The 24,698-nt window shown below is 39.6% G+C and overlaps 2 protein-coding genes across 7 annotated transcripts in view; both read left to right on the top strand.

The window, feature by feature from the left end:
• The window catches only part of LOC307183296 (zinc finger protein 177-like), a 32,879-nt gene extending 31,078 nt beyond the window's left edge, over positions 1-1,801 (top strand). For all 3 annotated transcript variants that reach the window (XM_079915634.1, XM_079915633.1, XM_079915635.1), the window contains one exon: positions 80-1,801. In XM_079915634.1, coding sequence (XP_079771760.1) covers positions 80-244 — 165 coding nt within the window. In that variant the 3' untranslated portion in view covers positions 245-1,801. The remainder of the gene's footprint in view (positions 1-79) is intronic.
• Positions 1,802-3,593: 1,792 nt separating this feature from the next.
• On the top strand, positions 3,594-22,265 carry LOC307183283 (zinc finger protein 426-like). 4 transcript variants are annotated; one of them, XM_079915606.1, is made up of 6 exons: positions 3,594-3,889; positions 16,383-16,466; positions 17,056-17,182; positions 17,786-17,872; positions 18,880-19,013; positions 19,497-22,265. In XM_079915606.1, the coding sequence occupies exons 2-6, from the start codon at positions 16,437-16,439 to the stop codon at positions 20,154-20,156; spliced, it is 1,038 nt and encodes a 345-aa protein (XP_079771732.1). In that variant the 5' UTR covers positions 3,594-3,889; positions 16,383-16,436; the 3' UTR covers positions 20,157-22,265. The 4 variants fall into 4 exon arrangements, with proteins under 4 accessions (XP_079771732.1, XP_079771733.1, XP_079771734.1 ...); XM_079915607.1 differs by having other exon boundaries at positions 3,594-3,975; positions 17,098-17,182; XM_079915608.1 differs by having other exon boundaries at positions 3,594-3,975; positions 18,949-19,013.
• The last annotated feature ends 2,433 nt before the right edge of the window (positions 22,266-24,698 follow it).

The following is a 24,698-nucleotide window of genomic DNA, read 5'->3' as shown; positions in this document are numbered from 1 at the left end:
CACTTAACTCTCACAGGAGAGAAATCTTCTGAGTGTAATCAACATCTTATGTCCTTCAACTTACACTCTTCCTTTTCAGTACATCAACAAATACCTACTGGAGAGAAACTCTGTGAATGCAGTGACTATGGAAAAAGATCTTCCCTTAGTTTCCACAAAAAAATGTGTACTGTGGAGGAAAGCTCAAAATGTAATGAACATGAGAAAGTTTTCACTGGCCCCTTGTCCCTTCAGATATGTGTGAGACCTCACGCTGGAGAGAAACGTTATGAATGCAGCAATTGTGGGAAAGCCTTTGTTTTTCAGTCTTCCCTTAAGAAACATGTGAGATCACACACTGGAGAGAAACCTTACGAGTGTAATCATTGTGGAAAATCCTTCAGCCAGAGCTCTCATCTTAATGTGCACAAAAGAACTCACACTGGAGAGAAACCCTATGACTGTAAGGAATGTGGCAAGGCTTTCACTGTTCCTTCATCCCTTCAGAAACATATGAGAACACACACTGGAGAGAAACCCTATGAATGCAGTGACTGTGGGAAATCCTTTATTGATCAGTCATCCCTTAAGAAACATACACGATCTCACACTGGAGAGAAACCTTATGAGTGTAATCAATGTGGAAAATCCTTCAGTACAGGCTCTTATCTTATTGTGCACAAGAGAACTCACACTGGAGAGAAAACCTATGAGTGTAAAGAATGTGGGAAGGCCTTTAGGAATTCCTCTTGCCTAAGGGTACATATGAGAACTCACACAGGAGAGAAGCCCTATAAATGTATTCAGTGTGGAAAAGCATTCAGCACCAGCACTAACCTTATAATGCACAAACGAATACATACTGGACAGAAACTATATGAATGAAATGACTACAGGCTAGCCTTAGGTCCTTTACATCTCACTCATTTTAGAACTCACTCTGGAGAGAAACCCTATTGTGACCAATTTAGAAAGCCTTCAGGCACAACTCTTTAGTCACGTTATACTGGAACCAACCTTATAAATGTTATGGTTCTGTGATTGTATTTATCAGTGAGTGTTTAATCTTTAAAGTGTGACAACTCATTAATTGATGAGTATTAAAGATTATACAGCACTCTAAATTCCCCTTGATCTGCATCACAAAAGTTTTGATACATAATGTTTTTATTGTAATTAAGTACTAAATATTGTCCATTTCTCATCAAGATGTCTTGGACCAAACTATAGGTTATTTAGAAATATATATTTTAATGTGCAGACTCTTGTGCATATTTTAGTTATCTTTTAGTTATAGATTTCTAAATTAATTGCATTATGCACAGAATGCATGGTCTTCATGACACAGATTCTATAAGACATAGATTCAAACAAAATTATTAGAGACTTGCTACATGGCCTAATGTGTGAGACAAAAGAAGTTGCTGTCCCAATATCCATTCCTCCCCTCCTTCTTTCAAGTAACAATACAACTGTGTTCAAATTAGCAGTGTGGACAGTTCTTAAGAATTCATCTCCCAGCTTTCCTTGCAGCTGTGAGTGCCCATGAGCCCACAGTCCTGGCCAATGAGAAAGGAGGCAGAGGTCACTGCTTGTGGGTTCTAAAGAATTCCATGGAAATGGGAGCATCGCATCTGGCGTTTTCACTTTACCATTTGCCCTTTGTCTTATCTCTTCTTTTTTCCTAGAGAATAGACCAATAGGATGACAGTCATACACTACTGATTATATAATAAGAACATAGTATTTAGCTATGTATAAGCAACTATGGGTTACTTATTTCTGGACTTCTTGTAACATGAAAAAAATAAACTAACTGGTTTAACACTCTTGTGGGAAGAGTCTGTTTCAGTGGATTTCAGTCTCAACTGATACATCTCATATGGTCAAGTTTTAAGAATCCTTCAAGTATAGTTGAAAATAATGTGTATTCTATAATTTGTTGGGTGTAACAGATTTTCAGTATATCTGATGGATAAATTTTATTGTGTTTTTAAAATCTGTATCATTAAAAACCTTATCTCATGATCTCCCCTTTACTGAGAGAGGTATGTTAAAATGCCCCAGTATGACTGTGGGTAGTCAGATTGTTTTTTAAATTCTATCTTGTATTTTGAGGCAGTATAACTGGATGCATAAAAATGTAGTCATTTTATATGTTTTTGGTAAATTGTCCTTTCATTCTTATATAGTGTTTATCCTTTTCCCCCTAATAATGAAATTTCATTAATTCACTTGATATAAATGTGAGCTATTGACCTAGTGGATAACATTTAATGCCTACAGATTTTTAAGGACAACCAGAAACAACTTACCTTTCTTCATCACCATATTAGTTATGATGTTCCTTGCAACACCAAGAGAGATCTCCTCCATGACATCCCTTGTGGCAGACAAAGAGATCAGTAGTTCCCCAGTGGCTGTCCCCACCAAAGACACCAGCAGCCCTCACCTATCTCTCTGTTGTGCCTTGCTTTGCTTCTGTAGTGATTTCCAACCTAGTGGGATATGAGGGATCTCATCCATAGAGACTGGTGGCTCAATGTTTAATGAAAAAGGAAAAGGGGAAGGAACATTTTGTTCTTGCTCCCAAGAAACCTCAGAAGTTTTCTCAACTCAAATCAGTTTGTAAATCTCCTGGTCAGTGTGCTTGGGCTCTCTTGAGTACCGCTGCCCATCAACATGTAAGAGCATCCTCCTGAAAACCAAATTGTTACAAAATAAGGATTCCCCCACCTTGGATATAGACTCTAGTCCCCCTGAGGTTGATAGGGACAGTCTAGAAAGGGAGGTCACTGCTCACAGCAGGGGTCACTCGGGACCACCAGGAGCTTAGCAGGTAAATATCTAAAGAAAAAAGAAATAAAGAAAACCAGGGAAACACAAGAGACCAAAAGAAAAAAATTAAGTATAAAGGCTGGGACTTTACGAAGCTACAAGCAATCCCCCCACCCCCTACTAAAAGAAAGGGGAAACTTTAAATCTTACGTGCCAAGTAGTTTTGAGGTCTAGCAAACGTAATGCTGTCTTCGATTGCTTACTGATTTAACAACAATGAAAAACCCCCCAGATGCAGGGGACAGCATTTGAGTTTAGCACTGTGTCCTGCCTTGTGGAATTGACCGGAGAAGACAGACTACTTCATGGATCGGCAGGATTATCGATATGGGAAAATCACTGTTAGGGCTCCAGGAACGAGGCGAGAGGCACGTAGACCTTTTTATGTGCTTGCTTGGGGTGGGTCCCTGCCCGCAGCCACGCCCTTCAGGCGCCAGTATTCAGCGATCTAAATACGCACAAAACGTATCCCACCTCCAACCCCGCCTCAGAAACAGACTGCGCCCCCCACCAGCAGCCCCATCTAAGGACTGGTTCCAGCCTCAATCTTGTCTTTGGGGCTCATTCGGTCCCCAGCCCCCGAACCTAGCCCACCCGGAACCCATCTGTACCCACGCCAGAGAAAACTAGAATTTCTCCACCTGAAGGGATCGAACGTGGCCGACGGTGCCACCACGGAAGCCCCGCCTCTTCCGACCCCTCCCGAGCCGGAAGCGGAAGTGGCGAACTTCGTTCGCCGCAGTCTCTTCCGCTGCTGGCCGGGTGTTTCTTGAGCAGTTTCCGGTTGGTCGTGGTTTGGCCGAATCCGGCGTCCGGTAGGCCGGCGCGTAGGAGAGGGAAGCAAATGGAAGGTGGAATTAGAACGAGTCTGTCCCGGGCCGCCCTGGGGTCAGCTTAGAGAGGCCTACGCCGCTCACTTCCGCCGCGGCCTCGGGGCCTCCCGGAACGGCCAGGTCCAGAGGCCGCCCCGGCGAAATATCCTAAGGGTGCTTCCGCGGGGTCGTTTAGGTTTCATCCTGTGCTCCCCTCTTCAAAAGCCTCCAAAGCAGCCTTCGTGATTTTTCTTCGAGAGGTAAAGAATTTCCGCCTTTAGGGTCCGTTGACTCCAGCCCCGTGTCCTCGAGTCCTTCACGCACCCGGCGATTCTGGCACATGCCGGTGAGCAGTGGGAGAAAGAGCCTCCGTTTCCTTTTCTATGCAAAAAAAGAAGTTTCGTCTGAGAATTTGGCACTATCTTTGCGCGTTCTTTATTTTTGGCGCATTACATTCGGGTAGAAATGTACTTTCATGGATGTCTATGGAGTGCGTTTTTTTGTATAGAAATATAAGTTTATATAGGCCACAACTCTTGCTACAAAAGAGAAGCAAGGATGCTCCCTTATCTCTTCATCTGAACTTCCTAAACCTGTACCTCCCTACAAAACTTCAAAACATGGGATTCCAAGAAAAACGGATGGAGGCTTTTTTGCCCTATATCTAGGATAATTGAACTTCTGATTAACAGGATGTTTGGTCTAAGTATTGTTTCCCCACATTTTTCGTTTGAAAAGTCGTAAACCTAAATAAAATGTGAAGCTTCGGTACAATTAACGTCCGTTGAAGTAGAGTCACCCATTTTGGGCATTTTGCATGTTTGCTCTCTTTCTCTAGATAAATACATTTTTTGGTGAGTTATTCGAGGGAGTAAGCTGAAAATAAATTGCAACCATGTATTAATACTTGACCTTTAAATACTTGGTAATGCATCTCCTAAAGATAAGGACATTGTGCTAATTAAACCACAGAACTATTATTTACCCCAAGAAAATTTAAAGTAATAATGTCACCTTCTATCTACTCTGTGAAAACTAAAATCCTCCACATTGCTCTGAAATACACTTCTGAGTGTCTTTGGATCTGAGGTGCAATCAGGGTTTATATACGGCAATTTTTTTGTGTCTTTTAGTCTCCTTTAACCTAGAGCGTTGGCCGTTATTTCTCCATTATATTGATTTTTTGAAAAGTAACACGTTTTAAAAAGTCACACATTTTGAAGTTTTTTAAAGTTGAGATATAATTGACATATATTAGTTGCAAGTGTACAACATAATGATTCAATGTTTGTATATCTATTCCGAATTAAGTCTAGTTAACATCCATTGCCATCCATAGTTACAGATTTGTGTGTGTGTGATGAGAACTTTGAAGATGTACTCTATAAGCAACTTTCAAATATACAATACAGTATCATTACCCATAGTCACCATATTGTATATTGCATGTACTCAGGGCTTATTTATTTTATAACTAGAAGTTAGTACCTTTTGACCACCTTTACCCATTTATCCCATCCCACTCTCCCCTCCTCTGGCAACCATAGATCTGTCTATCCATGCATTCTAGTTTTTTTTTTAAGGTTCTACATATAAGTGAGGTCATATGATCATATGGTATTTGTCTTTCTGTGTCTGACTTCATTTAGCATAGTGACCTCAAGGTCCATCCATGTTGTTGCAAACAGCAAGATTTCCTTCTTTTTTTATCCCATTGTGTGTGTGTGTTGGGTATGTATATGTGTGTGTGTTCATGCAAACACACTATGTTTTCTTTCTTTATTCGTAGATTGACACTTAGGTTGCTTCCATGTCTTGGCTATTGTAAATAACATTGCAGTGAACATGGAGGTACATATATCTTTTGAGTTAGTGTCTTTGTTTTCTTCACATAAATACCCAGAAGTGAAATTGCTGTATCATATCATAGTTCTATTTTTAATTTTTTGAGGAACCTCCATGCTGTTTTCCCTAATGGCAGCCCCAATTTACATTCCCACCAGCAGTGCACAAGGGTTCCCTTTTCTCCACATCCTCACGAACACTTATTATTTGTTGTCTTTTTGATAATAACCATTCTGAGAGATGTGCTATTTCGTTGCATTGATTTGCATTTCCCTTAATAGTAACGTTGAGCACCTTTTCACATACCTTTTGGCCATCTATATCTCTTCTTTGAAAAAACATCTATTCAGATCCTCTGCCCATTTTTAAATTGCATTATTTGTCTTTTCCTGTTGAATTGTATGAGTTCATATAGTTTGGATATTAACCCCTTAGCAGATACATGATTTGCAAAAATTTTCTCCCATTCTGTAGATTGTCTTTTCATTTTGTTGATGGTTTTCTTTGCCACGCAGGAAGTTTTTTACTTTCACCTAGTGCCACTTGTTTATTTTTGCTTTTGGTGCCTTTGTTTTTGCTTTTGTTGTCAAATACAAAAAAATCATCTCCAAGACCAATGCCAAGGGGCTTACTGCTTATGTTCTGTTCTAGGAGTTTTATGGTTTTAGGTCTTACATTCAAGTTTTTAATCCATTTTGAGTTAATTTTTGTGTATGGTGTAAGAGAGTAGTCCAGTTTCATTCCTTTGCACGTGGCTGTCCAGTTTTCCCAACATTACATTTTGAAGAGACCGTCCCTTTTCCATCATATATTCTTGGCTTTTTTGTCATAAATTAATTGTATTTGTGTGGTTTTGAATTTCTGGACTCTGTATTCTGTTCCATTGATCTCTGTGTTTGTTTCTGTTCCAGTACCATACTGTTTTGATTACTATAGCATTATAATACAGTTTAAATTGGGCAGCAGGATGCCTTAGCTTTGTTCTTTTTTCTCAAGATCACTTTGGCTATTCAGAGCCTTTTGTTGTTCCATACACATTTTAGGATTGTGTGTTCTATTTCTGTGAAAAAACGCCATTGGAATTTTGGTAAGAATTTCATTGAATTTTATATTGCTTTGGTACAGGGGACATTTTAACAGTAATTCTTCCAATCCATGAGCCATGGAATATCTTTCCTTTTATTTTTGTCTTCTCCATTTCTTTCATCTACATCTCATAACTTTCAGTGAACAGGTCTTTCATGTCCTTGGTTAAATTTATTCCTAGGTATTTTACTCTTTCTGATGCAATTGTAAATGGGATTGTTTTCTTAATTTCTCTTTCTAGTAGTTTGTTATTAGTGTATAGAAACCCAATTGATATTTTTTATAAGTTCTTACTTTATTAGCATAATTTCTTGTTTTTTCAATTTAATTTAGTTTTTATTTTATATTGGAGTCTAGTTGACTTACAATGTTGTGTTAGTTTTAGGTGTATAGCAAAGTGAATCAGTTATACATATACATATATCCCCTCTTCTTTTAGATTCTTTTCTCATATAGGTTATTACATATTGAGTAGAGTTCCCTGTGGTCTACAGTAGGTCCTTGTTGATTATCTATTTTATATGTAGTACTGTGTATATGTTAATCCCAAACTCCTAATTTATCCCCCTGCCATGCAGTTGATTTTTGTATATTGTTTTCACATACTACAACTTTACTGAATTCATTTATTAGTTCTAACAATGTTTTGGTGGAGCCTTTTGGGTTTTCTGTATATAATATCATGTCGTCTGCAAAGAGTGACACTTTTACTTCTTCCTTTCTAATTTAGATGCCTTTTCTTTCTTTTTCTTGCCTAATTGCTCTGGCTGGACTTCCAATGCAATGTTGAATAAAAGTGGTGAGAATGGGTATCCCTGTCTTTTTCCTGACTTTAGAGAAGCTTTCAGCTTTTCACTGTTGAATATGATGTTAGCTGTGGACTTGTGATATATGTCCTTATTATGGAGCAGCATTCTCTCTGTACCTGCTTTGTTGAGTTTTTAATCATGAATGGATATTAAATTTTGTCAAATGCTTTTTTCTGCCTCTGTTGAGATTATGATATGATTTTTGTCCTTTTTTTAACTTTATTTTTAACTTTTTAATTTTTTTTTTTTGGTTGTACCAGGTCTTTGTTGCAGCAGGCAGGCTCCTTAGTTGCGGCACATGTGCTCCTTAGTTGCTGCACGTGTGCTTCTTAGTTGCGGTTCACTGGTTCCTTAGTTGTGGCATGTGTGCTCCTTATTTGCGGCCGGCGGGCTCCTTAGTTGTGGCATGCAAACTCTTAGTTGCAGCACGCATGTGGGATCTAGTTCCCCAACCAGGGATCGAACCCATGTCCCCTACATTGGAAGGCGGATTCTTAACCACTGCGCCACCAGGGAAGTTCCCAATTTTTGTCCTTCATTCTGTTAATGTGTATCATATTGATTGATTTGCAGATATGGAACCATCCTGCATCTCTGGATATATCCCACTTCATCGTGGTGTATGATCCTCTTAATGTATTATTGATTTGGGTTTGCTAATATTTTGTTGAGGATTTTTGAATCTGTGTTCTTCAGGGATAGTGGCCTGTAATTTTCTTTACTTGTAGTGTTCTTGTCTGGTTATAGTATAAGGATACCACTGGTCTTATAAAATGAGTTTGGAAGTACTCCCTCCTTCCTGTTTTCTTTGGAAGATTTTGAGAAGGATTGATATTCATTCCTCTTTAAATGTTTGGTGGAATTCACCAGTGAAGGCTTATGATCCTGGACTTTGGTTTGTTGGGAGGTTTTTTACTACTGGTTAATCTCCTTACATGTAATCAGTCTGTTCAGATTTTCTGTCTCTTCATGATTCACTCTTAGTAGATTGTATGTTTCTAGGAATTTATCCATTTCTTAGGTTGTCCAGTTTTTTGGTGTACAGTTGTTCATAGCAATCTCTTATGATCATTTGTATTTCTGTGGTATCAGTTGTAGTATCTTTTTCATATTTAATTTTGAGCCCTCTTTCTTTTTCTTGGTGAGTTAGCTAAAGGTTTGTCTTATTTTGTTTATCTTTTCAAACCTCTCAGTTTTATTGGTGTTTTCTATTTTATTTTTATTCTCTATTTCTTTGAGTTCCATTCTGATCTTTATTATTTCATTCCTTCTACTACCTTTGGGCTTTGTTTGTCCTTCCTTTTCTAGTTTCTTGATGTGTAAAGTTAGCTTGTTTATTTGAGCATATTGATATTTCTGATTTTATTTTCATGGTGTGTTTAAATGTTTATTCTGTTTCTTATATTTCTATCAACTGGTAATTGGATCCAGAACAACAGCTAGCACACACTGTCTGAAAAGGGACAGGGGACTTTCCCAGTGGTCCGATGGTTAAGATTCTGCACTTCCAATGCAGGGGGTGCAGGTTCGATCCCTGGTAGGGGAACTAAGATCCCACATGCTGCAGGGCGTGGCCAAAAAACAAAAAAAGAAAAGAAAAGGGACAGATAGGAAGTACTTTATGCTTTCCAGGCCACAAGGTCTCGAATTAGTCCATTCTACTTTTGTCGTGGGGAAGTAGCCATAGATCTCAGTAAACAAGTGTATATGGCTGTTTTTCCATAAAACTTTATTCACAAAAAAAGGCCTGTGAGTCATAGTTTGTCACTTACATTTTGGTCTGCAGGCTTCAAAAGATCATTTACAAAATATATCATAGATAATGTTGTATTTCATCAGGAAGACCTAGATTTATAACATTCTTCTGTTAGTGATGCTACATTTCATTACTTAAGGTAATGATCACCAGAGACCTGTATTTTAAAGGTAAACTACTTTCTTCTTGAATAAGAAAGTAATATGTGGGGTGATATTTTGACACTCAGAATATCTTGTTTTCTAACAACCTTTATCAATTATTCTGGCATCTGTGATTTAGCACTACTAACAGTGATCCTCTGTGTATGTTGTTTCACGTTTGTAGAGGTGCATCTTCAGGACTAGATTTTAAAGTTGGGTTTCTAGGTCAAAGGGTCAAAACATGGTTAATTTTTCTGGTATATAAATCCCTTCCATAAATCTTGTGCCATTTGGTAGTTTCCAAATCAACATTAAAATAGGATTAAAATTATTCTGGAGAAACATAAGGAACACATTTTAGTTTTGACTTCAAGGCACTTGTTTTCAAAAATGATATCCAGGGAATTTCCTGGTGGTCCAACGGTTAGGACTCCGTGCTTCCACTGCTGGGGGCCTGGGTTCAGTCCCTGGTCAAGGAAACCAAGATCCCACAAGCTGCGAGATGAGGGGAAAAAAAAAGTTGATATCCAGTCCAGTTTCTTCCTAAGAGTACTCAAATACGTTTTCAGAAGTACAGTGTTTTGATTTGTATTGTGCACAGACATTTTATATGATTCCTATTTCATTTTGTGTTGTAGTTTTTTTGTTTGTTTTACTTCAATTTGTGCATATCTATGCTGTAACATTTGTGTGGGGATTGGCAATTCTGACAGTCCACCTAATGAGCTAGGCTGTCTTCGAGAAATAGGGAAACAATGGAGATCGAAATAAGGATAGTATTGCTTCTATGGGGTTTACAGTTTATTTAGGAAGACATTTTAAGTGATTGTTGGCAAGTTTGTTATCTGGACATAATAATGGCTTAATATGAGGGGAGAAGATATATTGGGAGGTGTTGATATTTGAGTTGAGAATGAAAGCATGGATATGACTTAGCTAATCAGGTTGTTGAGCTAAGGTGAGGAGGTGTAGAATGAATGAGAACATTTCAGATGAAGGGAACTTCATGAGCAAAATCCCAGAGAAGTTGCGAATTCAGTGTATTTCCTAAGGTGAGGAAAGAGTTGTCTGAAGCAGAGCAGAACCAGAGAGTGTTGGGAGGTATATTGGAGAGTGGGGGATAGGGCCAAGGGAATTACTTACTCTGAATTATATTCTAAGGCCATGGGAAACTTAGGAAATATTTTAATCAAAGGAGTAATTTGAATCTACTTACAACTCCTAGTTTGAGAATGGTCTTCAGAAAGTATGAAAGTGAATGCATGGAGTCAACCTAGAAGTTTATGATAAATAAGCTTTAAAACACGATGGTGATAAATTACAATTGGATTATTATTATGGAAAAGGAAATAAATGAAATGATTTGAGAGTTTTATAGAAGGTAAAGTTGAGAGAATTTTAATTACTTGATGAAGTTATTCCTTCATCTGTTGATTTACTAGAGGATATATTATAGTCAGTGCTTGAATGATTAAGACATAGTGAAGAAAACTGAATTCCTCACATTTGTTCACAGACTTGCAGATATAGTTTCCTAAAGACTAAATGGTAATGTTAACCATTAACACCTTATGTATAAAATTAAAATGGGGAGGAGATAGAAATGAATCGTTCGTTTATATAAATAAACATATGCATTAAATAAATGCATACATATAATAAGCAAAGAGAAAACGTGCAGAACTACTACCATTCTTGTTTCTCTAATTGGTCTTGAGGTTGTGGTTGACATCCATGGGTTACTTCTTCAACAATCAGTTTCACATTTCCCTTGCCCTCAATGAGACCCTCGCCTGGTCTGGGTTATGTACCTGGTGGAGTGGCCCAAATGTTCATTCCCAGGCACACAACAGTAGTGTTAGCTGGGTCATCCATGGAGAAGGGGAGTCCATATTGTTGAGCCCACAGATAGGCTTTATCCCCTTTAGCATGGCCATTTGGTTCATGGACCCATTGAGGAAACACTGTTTTGGCTGGGAAAAGTAATTCACATCTATGGACTGCATCATTTTGTCCACCTGATTATTAATAGTCTTATTTATAGTGGATTGCTCTTGGTGGACATTCATATAGGACACAAATAACTTTACAGTTTATGTGCATTCAGAGACATCCTTTCATATACTTTTCCCAGACTACTTTTCTTGTCATCAACCTTCCAATCTTGTTCCATTCACGTCTTTGACTCTCTAGTCAAGTGATTGACAACTGTTTGTGAAGCAATGTGTATCCATACATGTGGCTGTTTTTCACTCCAGACCTAGCAACAGCCAAATATACTGCTTGAATTTCTGCCACTGGGAAGATTTTTAATTACTACTGCCTTTCAGGGTCATCCCTTCAGTAAGGATATAGAGCTTCAGGTCTAAACTTCCAGGTGTAACTAGCTTACTATGCAGACCCATCTATAAACCAGGTTTTGTCTCAGCCAGCTCGGGTAAGGAATACCACAGGAAGCCATAGACATAGACTGAGGAAGAGGAGGTAGTGCAACTGTACTTAGGTGTTGAAAGAGCCTTGGCAGCCTATCATACAATTTACTTGCACTCACTGGAATTGCCTGAGCTTAATCCCCTAGGAACTCCTAGGAGTTTACATGTTCACCAAACTCTTTTGATACACATTTGCAGAGTTGGGCTTATTTTGTATGTAAGCTGTTTTCTCCTACCTTGTGTTGCATACTGTCCTGTCCCCTTGGATTTTGCACTAGTTGTGTGTCCAGAGGCAACGGCAGGTAATTGTGGTGGGTCTCGAGAGTGAGCATTCCTTCCAAGGCATCTGCTCTAAGTGAGATTATCACACATTTGTCAAGCAGAGGAAGGCTAGTATCTTCAGAAACCTAAGAGCAAGCTACTTCCCCGATAAGGGAGGCTCAGAGTGTCTTGGGGGTTCAATATTGTGAGTGTCATCAGGGTCCCCATAGATATCCCTATTCCAAGTTTCCTGTCTCTTTCTTCCCTGATCAGTGCCTCATTTTCACATGAAAAAGTATGTGAGACTGACTTTAAGTATGGTTGAATACTTGAACTCTGCATTTGATTTTTGCAATATCTTTCCCATGTGACCACATGAAATGAGTTTTTAACCTGTCATGGAATCTCTCTGGTTTCAGACTTTGACTTGAGATAGTAGATCTGAGCTTGTCATTGTCTGGGCAACTACACTCAAAAGAATCCATCTCTCACCACAACCATTATAATCACCATTATTGTTGTACCGTTAAGTGTAGCATTCACCTGGTCTCCCAAGGCAAGAGCTGTACCATAATCATCATAGGTGATTGCTTGACAGTTGTAATTCTGTGAAAGTCTTTCCCATTGGCAAGGCTTTTAGCTCTATGCTTGAGTCTAAATGTTGGACCAAACATATCCCAAAATGTCATCTTTACTACTTTGTCTCCAGGGATCACCTATCTTCACTATTGTGTATAAGTCTGCATGAAATGAAGAGACAGAAATCGTACTTTGATTTAAACAGGAGAAGTAAAGTATAAAATTGTAAAGAGAATTCTGTCATATATCCTAGAGTTCATGGAGAATACCTAAGGAAGGCCAAACTTATAGTGGGGGCCTCTCCCCAAGATTGATTTCAGAGCTTGTTAGAGAAGATATCATGGCAACCCATTGAATGTGAGGAAATTTGCTAGGTTGCCAGGGCCAGAACTAGTTAAGAGTCACTGGGCAAGGATGAAGCTCCCCTCTGGTATGCAGGCAAGCCATGACCAGTATGTAGATGTAGAGAGGGAATTGGGGTGCCACTGCCAGTGCAGGACCTAGAGCACTAAGTGTCCATATAAGGAGGCTTTGGGAAACAAGTGACAGGTGTGCAGATAAGCCGACGCTGGTGTGAGTGCTTGAAAGAAGATGGTGTTCCTCCCACCCTTACATTCTTAGAGTAATCAAATACATTTATGAAAATAGATATATGTTGTATTATGAACAGTTATTTAGGTATAACCTAGGTGTACTTGAAGAGTGATGTGAAGGAGCTCCACTCTGTCAGTCACCAGTTAGTGGGTGCCTTTGGTGTGCCAGACACCGTGCCACTCTTTGTACTGGCAGACACTGACATCCAAAACAGATACAGTGCTACCAATGATATGCCAAAAAAAGAAACTCTCCCCCAAAAAGCTGATCCTTATGTCAGACAACGTTGTCAAGAAGCATTACTACAGATACAGAGGTCATGATAAACAAATCTGTTTCTCCAAAAATATAAAGAATCAAATGCGTATCCACTCAATAATATTGTTGCAAATATATAAAGCATTACTTGAAAGAAGTGGAAGAAGAAATAAACAATTTCAAAATTCTAGTGGGAGATTTTAATGTATTTTGCCCATAGTTTCACTAAACAGTACACAAAAAATCAGTTAAGACCCACATTTGAAAATGCTGTATTAATTGCCTAATATACATATATAACATAATGTATCTAGTAACAGTGAAATCAGAAAGTGCTTGTCTGAGCGCAAGAAGTAAGGAATGGATGGGAAGGGACAAGAAGGCTTTCCAGGGAAATAAATATGTTCTGTTTCTTGTTTAGGCTGGTGATTATACAAGTATATGCAATTATCAAAATTCATCTACTAAATACTTGAGATCTGTGTATTTCATTAGACATTAATTATATCCAACTACAAAATAAACAGAAAAATAAAACATTTTATCAGGTACCGCCTCACTAAACTTACTCAACCTAAGGACTCCTGGTTTGAGACCCCTAGTAGTAAGTACAGTTATAAGGGAGTCTAGACACCTGATTTTTTTTGACCTCATGTATGTATGGGTTTTAGTCTTCTCTACTGAAGAATAAGGACTGTGGGGACAGTGAGGATGAATATGGTCCATAGGTTCATAGGTAATGAACTGTGGAACTTTCATTGTCATCATTCGTATCCAGTTTTGTAGACCAGCATTTGGCCTGGTGGTCTGTGTTTGATATATTAAAGGTTATTGGTGTATAACAAAAAGAAGTTAACTTTTAAATACAGAATGTTAAAAGACAAGAAGCATGAAGAAAGTCTGTGGAAGAAGTAAGTAAACATAAAAGCAAATTTTTCAGTTCCATGAAAAAGGAACTGAAAAATAATATGAAAATGTGATTGTCTGAAAAAATTCATTAAAATAGACAAATGTTGGGCTAAGTATGACAGGGCCTTGCTCCTTGTCCAAGGCAAGGAGAGAGTACAGACCCGTTTGATTTGAGTGTTTCCAAAACGGAGACCCATGGAGGCTTCCCAGTACTTTCATGTATTCTGAATTCTTTTGTAAAAAGTTTGACAAATTTTTTTCTAATCTTTTTGGACCAAGTGTGGAAGACCTAATGATTTCCCCTTTCTTTCTTTATCTGGCCCGGGAACTAACAATGTGTGTGTGTGTGTGTGTGTGTGTGTGTGTGTGTGTGTGTGTATGTGTAGGATACCCTTTATTTTTTTTTACCTGCTTGATTGTTTTCCCATGTTACTAATGAATTGATATATCAATTATTAGTTTATTGTCTATCTTCCCTAATAAGAATGGTGGATATTTAATGCCTAGAATATTTTCTGTATATGTTACTGCTCTCAACTGATTGCCTAGCACAAGGTTGTTGAAAGAAAGGAATAATCCAGTGATAAGAACTAAAGGAGGCCTAGAGCTTCAAACTTCTCCAACATCCATCAAGAGAAGCTCAAGGATGTTGACCAAATAGAATGTATTTTTTTCCCTTCATAAGCCCAGCAGCAGCCTACACCAGTGCTTTTCCAATATAAATATAATGTATAGACCACGTATATAATGAAAATATTTTCAGTACCCACAATAAACAAAAATGAAGATTATTTATATGAATATATTTTATTTTATCTCATATATATTAAAATATTACTTAAACAGTCAATTTAAAAATTTAGATATTTTAATTTTTTTCATTTGAAGAGTTTTAAATTTACTGGACACTAAATTTTTATCATATATACTTAATTTCTGCTTAGAGCATACATAATTTACAGTTGAAAGAGTAGATTCCAGTATTCAAGTTGTTCCAAACATATAGGTAAGCTGTAAGCTCCTAATGAGATATCTGGTACATAATGTACTCAATGAATAATAATTGATGTTACTGATATTCTTGTTGTAGAGCATACTCTTTTAGTAACTATGTTATCTACATAGAAAGAGCTAATTTATGATGTTGTGTGTGAGATAACTAATATTTGTTGATTAATGATTGATATGAAGCAGGACTCCAGATAACCCCATCTCCAGGGGCATGGAGATGTCCCTGTCCACTTGTATTCATAAGCTGCCTGACATGATCTTGACATCAAAGAAAGGAATTTTCAGGCAAATTTCACCATCATTGCAACATGACAGCTATATGTTCCATGTGAAGTCCCTATTAATGTCCTTTTTCAGAGACTCTACTTTAGGATCTGCCAGTCTTTTGGTCTGGGCCTGAGCAGTCATGCTTCTGGTTCATCTAGGAATTGCTGAAGGGAGCCAGATAATGCTGTTCTCTAACTCGGCTTTCTGGTATGCGCATTTAGGTAGAGTTGCTGCATAATCTTTTTTTGTTTGTTTGTTTTTTGGTTTTGTTTTTTTTGTTGTTGTTGTTTTTGTGGTACACGGGCCCCTCACCACTGCAGCCTCTCCCGCTGCAGAGCACAGGCTCCGGACGCACAGGCCCAGCGGCCATGGCCCACGGGCCCAGCCATCCCGTGGCATGCGGGATCCTCCCGGACCGGGGCACGAACCCGCGTCCCCCGCATCGGCAGGCGGACTCTCAACCACTGCACCACCAGGGAAGCCCTGCTGCATAATCTTATTCAAGTATTTTATTGCCTTGACAAATGAAGAGTCACATTACTCAGGTCTTAAGGTTGCTTCCCTGTAAAATGAACCCATTACTCTTTTCCTGATGGGCAGCATGGCTCACCATCCCCTTTTCTGGCTCCAGGTGAGACAGGACTACTCTGGCATTTCACAGCAGTGGTGTGTATATATGTGAGATTTCTTGAGTGTGCAAAGGATAATTGGGAATTTCAAGCTAGAGTTGAATGACTTCCAGGCAGTGACTGTGGGAATTATGATCATCTCTGGGTACTCATGCCTTCTTTCTTTTCTCCTAGGTGTTCTAAGGACCCTTTCGCCTTCCTGAGGAAAAGATAGAGGCAGAAAGGATAATGGCTGAGTGTTTGAGACGTTGTTCTCGGGTAAGAAGCAAGTCTATCCTAAAAAATGAGCTACTGTATCCACCAGATGGACACATTCTGTTTTGGTAGGCCTGTGTCCAGAGCTTCTTAAAGAAATAAAGCCACTGCAGGACTCAGTCCCTGATGAATTCCCTCCTTAAGTGGAAGCTCATACTGGTGACACATTACCCTGAATAATCTCAGTATTTCAGTAATGACTTCCTAATCTTGCCTCTCATGATGGTGACTGCATATTTTTTGTTTTGCTTGGTGCTCTTACACAATAAGGAAGATGACTGTGCATTTCTCAAAGAATGTATTCATTCATCAGCGTTTACAAGTGCTTCCAGTTGGCTTAGGACTATGCTACAGGAGAGAAACAAAACACTTTAAGGCTCATTCTTTTGAGATAAGTTCATGTATTACATGTTCCATTAGAGCTGTAGCTGAGGGATATCAATCATGAGTGAGTGTAGATAGAAGAGAACCTAGGACGATTGTGTCCTGGGGGAGATGATGAGAGACATTGAATCATGGGTCACCCGTCTCCAGTCCCTACCATTGGTGGAGGGCTTACTTTACTGAAGCTAGTATGTGTGTGATGGTTTAGGACTCAGTGACCTTCGCTGATGTAGCTGTGGACTTCACCCAGGAAGAATGGACTTTACTGGACCCCATTCAGAGAAAACTATACAGAGATGTGATGCTGGAGAACTACAAGAACCTGACCACAGCAGGTAAGGCTGCCATCATTCCTATAGCGTCTTAGAGAACAGATATATGTGATGCACTTACTGTGTTGCAGCATGGGTGATGTTACATATGAATATAATGGAAACTAACAGACACTGTTCTTCACATGAATGGGTTTTAATTCGGTTGGCATCTGAAAATGTGCTTCTAGGACTAGCATTATCACCATCGCTCTTAGAAATGTGCATTCTCAGACTCCATCTTTCACCTACTGAGTGAAACTGTGGCATTGGGACCCAGTCATCTGTGTTGTGACAGACACTGGACTTGGTTCTCATGGACACCAACGTTTGACACTCATTGGTGTATTGGTTTCTCCATGTGAATCAACATCTTTTTTTGCACTTACTTTGTTTCCCATATCAAAAAAAGTCTTAAGCTTTGTAATTGTTTATATCATTCTGAATGTGGGCTTCAGGGACCAGAGAGAAACAGTCTTTGTGGAGAACAGAAGGAGGTGAATTTCCTGTTTTATCCCTTCTGAAATAGTTTTACCACAGTTTTAGACATATAGGAGCTGTTTCATTGGACAGTTTCTTCTATTTTTCTGGAGCTTCTTTCATTAATTTATCTTTCCTCATAAACAGGATATCAATCATTGAAACCCACTCTGATCTCTTGGTGGGAACAAGAAGATGATTTGAGGACAGCGGAAAGAAAAGGAGTCCTCCAAGGTGAGTGATTCCTGATCAGTGAAAATTTCAGTGTCTTTGGAATAATAATGAGGAAACTTGTAAAGATGTGCTTTCTCACAGAAGGCTGAGGTCACTGGTCTCTGATGTTTCAGGATATATTCAAGTTGTCATATGTACGTACTTCACATTTACTCACAATTTCTTATGAGCTCACAAAATGGTTTGTTCTTTCTTTATTTTAATATAATTTTATTGAAGTACAGTTGATTTACAACGTTATGTTAGTTTCAGGTGTACAGCAACTGATTCAGTTTTATATATATATATATATATATATATATATATATTCATTCTTTTTCAGATTCTTTTCTCATATAGGTTATTACAGAATACTTAGTAGAGTTCCCTGTGCTATACGTTAGGTCGTTGTTATCTATCTTATGTATAGTAGTGTGTGTATGTTAATCCCAAGCTCCTTATTTATCCCACCCTCCCACATTTCCCCTTTGGTAACCATAAGTTTGTTTTTGATATCTTTAAGTCTGTTTCTATTTTGTAAATGAGTTCATTTGTATCATTTTTTAAAATCAGATTCCACATATGAGTGCTATCATATGATATTTGTCTTTCTCTGTCTGACTTACTTCACTTAATATGATAATCTCTGGGTCCATCCATGTAACTGCAAATGACATTATTTCATTCTTTTTTACAGCTGAGTAATATGCTATTGTACATATGTACCACATCTTTATCCGAAATGGCTTGTTCTGTTTCTTTTTTTAACTTTATCATTTTGATATAGGCTATTTTTCCTAACATTCCTCTTTTCCTTCACTGATAATATTCAGATTTTTTTCCCCATCATATTTAATTTTCATAGAATTCTTTTTAATCAGGTACTGAATTTTGACTCTGCATTCCTATCATTGTTAAATATTTGGCATAGCCAAACTCCTCAAATCTAGTATGTATGTATTGATATTTTTAGCATCTTTAATTTGGAAGCCAATACAAACGAGTATTATTATTTTTAACTCCTTCAGCCTCCTGTTTCTTTCTACAAACTCTTACATTTATTATTTTTTTATGGGAAATGCAACTTAAAACCAAAGACTCAGCAATTCAGCAGGATAATCTTGGGAGAGAAACATCTGTTGGGATGGAAACAGTAACATTGGTAAGTTTAAAACATCATATTTCTCTTTTTCCACATTCAGAAAAGAAAGGGAATTTCATTTATAGCATGAGCACAAGTGATAGATGTTTGCAATAGGTGGCAGTCACCAGGGGAGAGCAATGTCTATGGTGAGATACTCTGCATAGGTTGAATTTGGGGATATCCTAAACCTAGCTTGATAATTATTGCTTCAGAGTTCCCATAAGTCCTCATTTCCACATATGTAACAGGACATTTGAGATTTTACAACAATCCATGAAGTTGTACAGGATTATTTGAAGGTTGGAGTAGATGGAACATCATTCTGGCAGAAGGATTCCATCATTCAACTTGAAAGAAATCAACAGGGCAGAGGTGTATGAATGTAGTAGAAATGGTAAAAGTCATCTTCATCGTTGTAATGATGTTTCAAGTTTGAGATGAGTAGGATCAATTAATGAGTCTGAGCAATCTTTGCATCATCATTCATCTATCCATCCACAGGCAAGAATGCACAATGGACGGAAACTCTGTAACTGTGAGCAATATAGGAAAGACTTCAATGAACACTTGAGCCTTAGGACAGGCAGGAGAACTCAAAATGGAGGCAACACTTACGAGCATAATGAGTATGGAAAAAGCTTCCTTACTCTGCAGAAGAAAACCTCTATGGTTGTGAAGCATTTTGTGTTTAATCACTGTGGAAAAGCCATCATCCTGACTCCAAATATTGTGGACAGGAAAACCTGCATGGGAGAGAAAGCCTTCGAATGCAGTGATGGTGAGGAACCTTGTGTGAATCAGCCTTCTCTTCAGGCACAAGTAGTAACTCAGAATGGGGAAAAACATTGTGAACAGAAGGAACATGGGAGAGCTTCTGTTCACTCCACAAGGCATGGTATACCTGTACGAAATCACACCACAAAAAATAGTTATGAATGTAAGGAGCGTGGGAAAGTCTACAAATATCATATATCCATTAAAATTCACATGGGAACCCACAATGGAGAGAAACCCTATAAATGTAAGGAATGTGGGAAAGCTTTCATTATAGCTTATGAACTTAAGAGGCATATAAAAAATCTCATACTGGAGAAAAGCCCTTTATATGTAAGGAATGTGGGAAAGCCTTCATTAGAGCGTATCACCTTAGGAGCCATATAAAATCTCATACTGCAGAGAGGCCCTTTATATATAAGGAAAATGGAAAATCCTATTTTTATCCCTTATTCTTTAATGATCACATGCAAAATCATAGTGAAACAAAAGTGCATAAATGTAGGGAGTGTGGGAAAACCTTCCTTACTTCCTATAGACTTAAAGAACATATAAAATCTCATAGTGAAGAGAGGCCTTTTCCATGTGAAAAATGTGGAAAATTCTTTAAAACTTCTTCATATCTTAAGATTCACAATCGAATTCACACTGGAACAAAACCATATAAATGTACGGAATGTGGTAAAGCCTTCATCAGGCCTTTTGCACTTACTGAACACATGGAAACTCATGCTAGAAAGTTTTTATGTGAAGATTGTGGTAAACTTTGTCAGATCTCAGTTTAGGGACCATAGAAAATCTCACATTGGAGATAAGCCCTTTCTATGTGATCAGTGTGGAAAATCCTTTAAACATTCCTTATACCTTCATCGTCACAAGACAATTCACTCTGGAATAAAACCTTACAAATGTGATAAATGTGGGAGAGCCTTCACTTGGAAATCAGACCTTTCTAAACATGTCCAAACTCATGGTGGAGAGAAAGAAACCTGAGGATGTAAACAATGTGAGAAATCCTTCAGTTATTCCAACTCCTCAGGAAAAACTCACCCTCTAGCAAAATCCTATAAATGAAGAATATGTGAGAAGACCTTCAGTTCTCTTTGTTCATTTGTCTTGTAAGATATCACTTTGTCTAACTGATGTCAGGTATGTGGGAAAGCCCTCAGTTGCCCTGATACACTTGACGTGAAAAGAGCACACTGGAGAGATGGTCTTCAAGCATAAGGAATGTGGGAAAGCCATCCATCTCACAACCCAGCCTGTTAGGGCTCACAGTGAAGCCATACTATTAAGAAACATGGAAAGCACTTTACTGTTTGCTCAGGGAAATATATATTCCCTAAATATGAGAGATCTTTCAATGCAGAGGAACTCTACTGATATAAGATTTCTGGAAAACTGTACATCTCTTGAGTACTTTGATGTTCACTTGTGATCTCACTGTGGAGAAGAACATTAGGAATGTGAGAAATATTGTAGAGTCATCATTTTTTTCCACTAGATTGTTGCTCATGCTTAATAAACATGGGGTGATTCACAGGCAAGAGAAACAGAGTGTAGTAAATATGGGAAATGCTACCCTGAGTCTGAAATCTTAGGGTTTCTGAGAAAGGATAGTGTTCCAGGTGGTCCCAAAGATCTATTTTGAACATTTTTCATTTGGCCGTGACCTTTCCTGGGCAGTGATATGTCTTTCCCTCATCATCAGGCCAGGCCAGTCTAGTTGCTACATTTTTCCAGGTCACAACCTGGCCAAAAGTGGAACTACAGGGTTCACACTTAGAGCCCCTGTTTTTCCTGTTGGATGGACCTGGTCTTATATTGTGAAGACAGGAACTGCTTGACTATATATGAGGCTCACCAAGTCCATCTACATCAAGTCTCAATGGCCAAAGTGGAGGATATAGTACATCTCTGTAAATCTTGTAAAGATGGCTTTGTCCTCTCTCACACCTGATCCTTTCAGGGTCAGGGTCAAGCATGGGATGAGTGGAGAGGAAGTGAGATTTCATCCACTAATGTGAGACACCCTGATTTCCTGACCTTTGTGGGAGAACAACACCCCGACACCTGTGGAGGACATTCAACCTCAGGCGTTGCAGGAAGAGGGTGAGATTGTTCCTTTTCACCCCTATATTTAGCTCCACACCCATGCAAAACAATCATGTCATGTGTCTGGATCAAGCATTGTCTGCTGTAGGTGACATGTCCTCCCTCTGGGTTTGTCCTCCAATCCAAGTGCTTGAGAAGTGAAAAACTCATGTGACTGGCTGCTCCTGATAATGTGCGCTGCTTGATGCCATGACTGGCAGTTCCTGAAGGTGGGCTTTGGGTTCAGACACAGACAAATGACTAGTACACCTATTATTCCTCTTAAAGATGGCTTTACAGAGGTTCATCTCTCCTCAGTTACTCCCCAATCTTTGTCACCACTGGGAATTACAGAAATTGAACAGGATCTGTCGGGATTTTTTTTTTTTTTTTTTTGCAGTATGCAGGCCTCTCACTGTTGTGGCCTCTCCCGTTGTGGAGCACAGGCTCCGGATACGCAGGTTCAGAGGCCATGGCTCACGGGCCCAGCTGCTCTGCGGCATGTGGGATCTTCCCGGACCAGGGCACGAACCCATGTCCCCTGCATCGGCAGACGGACTCTCAACCACTGTGCCACCAGGGAAACCCCAAAACAGTATTTTTAAATGCCCACGCGCAGGGTCACTTGTGAGGTGGCCGGCACAGGGAGGTCAGTAGCCTCACAAGCACAGCTGCCTCAGCCATTCAGAAACAGAAACACCCTGTTCCCAGGCAGGCACCAGAGGGCAGGCCAAATGCAGTGGGTCATGCAGGGAGAGCATCGGACACACATCACTGAGAGCCGGTGGTTGGGGAGGGAAGGTGGGCTTTGACACCAATCAGCCACCAAGAAGTGCTTCAAGGAAGAAGCCCACACAATATAGTGTTCTGTATTCCCAGCTGAGGGGAGCCCAGTAGCTCCTGGAGCTGCCCTTGTAGATATTTGGGCTCCAATCTGCCTGGCTGCTGAGGCATCACATGGCCTTCCAGGCCAGCGCAGGGGCCTGGTGCCCCCAGAGTCACCATGGGCTGAACGGTGTACCTGTCTAAACATGTTCCGTGACCAAGAACTCTGGGCTTTGCTCTAGAGACAAGACGTGATAGATTCAGGCGGAAGGATATCCCCAACCTGTCCCTTAACTTTTCCATGAACATTGAGATAAGAATGATGAAATTGATTCCACTGATGAAAGTGATTTGTAATGGTGAAATGCGCTGTGTTCCAATGGGTCACAAGTGAACTGGTTCAGAAGCTCAGGGTGCAGATCTCTCCTCCCCTCATGGAGCACAAACACAAGCTGACCCTACTCCACCCTTCACTCTAATGAATAATCTTCCCCACTCCTCGCCTCAAAGCTCCTGTACTAAAGAGATGACTTTCTGCTGTTATGCGGAAAGACATACTGCTCAGGGGTAATAACGTCTTATATAATGTCCCCATCACCAGGGACCCACAGGCCACCTGTTATGTGACAAGTGACAGGGCAGTCAGAGGGAGAGAAGGAGGCAGGAAGACAGCTGTCTGTGACAGTGGCAGGTCTGGGTAAAGAGTGAAGAAAGGGCCAGAGCTGCACTGACTGCAGGGTCCCAGAAAGGCCAGGGGACAAAGCCAATGGGAAACCCAACGGATGCACCACTGGGGGCTGAGGGAGACAGCCAGGTCCAAAGTCGTCTGGGATAGAAAAGGCCAACATGAAGCCTTCATGACCCAGGAAAGCTGGGGACCAGTCACAGCCGTTTCCATCGTCATTACTGTTAGGTCCACAGCGTGGCAATCATGCAGTCTCCACAGCTGTACCCCTATGGAGGAGGCCAATTTACCTCACAAAAGTGCATTCATTTCACTGTTTCTGATGGTACTGAGCACTTCCCTACAGGGCTATCCAAGTCCCTGTCAGATGTAACCTCTCCCAAAAAGGTGGGGCTCTGCCACTTCTCAAGGGGGAGTTGGTTCTTTTTCCCACCTGGGTCTGTTTAGTGGCTCTTCTAACTGTGGACTTATTTCTGGGTCTCTGGGTCAGTGTGCTGCTGAGGAGTTGACGATGGGCATTGCTGTATTCACAAGTCCCAGTACACTTTGTACGAGGGAAAAGGTATTAAGACTTCAATGAAAGACATTAATTTAAAAGGTTTCAGGGTAAAAACTAATATAAAATTAGTGGAGCATATAAATTTCAATCATTGACAGTAAAATCATTTACATGAAAATATACTAACAATGCAGAGAAAGATGAAAAATGTGATAAATACGGAAAAAATAAGATGCTGGACACAAACCCGAATTTATTAGTAATTACATTATATTATAAATACACCAAGGGGGAAAAGAGGATTTTAAGACTGCATTTCAAATACCTGGGCATCTTAAGACTCCATATAATATCTATATCAAAAGAGACATTTAAAAAGTAATGCTACAGGGTTTCCCCGGTGGCGCAGTGGTTGAGAGTCCACCTGCCGATGCAGGGGACGCGGGTTCGTGCCCCGGTCTGGGAAGATCCCACATGCCGCAGAGTGGTTGGGCCAGTGAGCCATGGCCACTGAGCCTGCGCGTCCGGAACCTGTGCTCTGCAACGGGAGAGGCCACAGCAGTGAGAGGTCCGCGTACCGCAAAAAATAAACAAATAAATAAATAAATAAAAAGTAATGCTACGATAAGATTAAGAAATTAAGGAAAAGGAAACTGATATAACTACTGATACACTTACTGTTGAGCCTCATTAAGGAGTAGGACAGCAGGGATCCTTGTTCCCTCTTCTTGCCCCAAACATGGGCAAATGTCTGGGGAAGAGCTTTCATTACTGGATTCCAGATGCTTTTCTGTCTTTCCACCCAGCCTGGCCACTACTGTTCTGC

This window comes from Stenella coeruleoalba (assembly GCF_951394435.1).
Source record: "Stenella coeruleoalba genome assembly, chromosome: 3".
Taxonomy (NCBI): Eukaryota; Metazoa; Chordata; class Mammalia; order Artiodactyla; family Delphinidae; genus Stenella; species Stenella coeruleoalba.
This window is presented reverse-complemented; position numbering and strand designations above follow the sequence as displayed.

Bases quoted from the DNA above. Each gene is read 5' to 3' on its own strand.
- LOC307183283 (XM_079915606.1), top strand. From the start codon at position 16,437: ATGGCTGAGTGTTTGAGACGTTGTTCTCGG. The intron at 16,467-17,055 runs GTAAGAAGCAAG...GTGATGGTTTAG, and splicing joins GTTTGAGACGTTGTTCTCGG to GACTCAGTGACCTTCGCTGA. The intron at 19,014-19,496 runs GTAAGTTTAAAA...ATCCATCCACAG, and splicing joins GGATGGAAACAGTAACATTG to GCAAGAATGCACAATGGACG.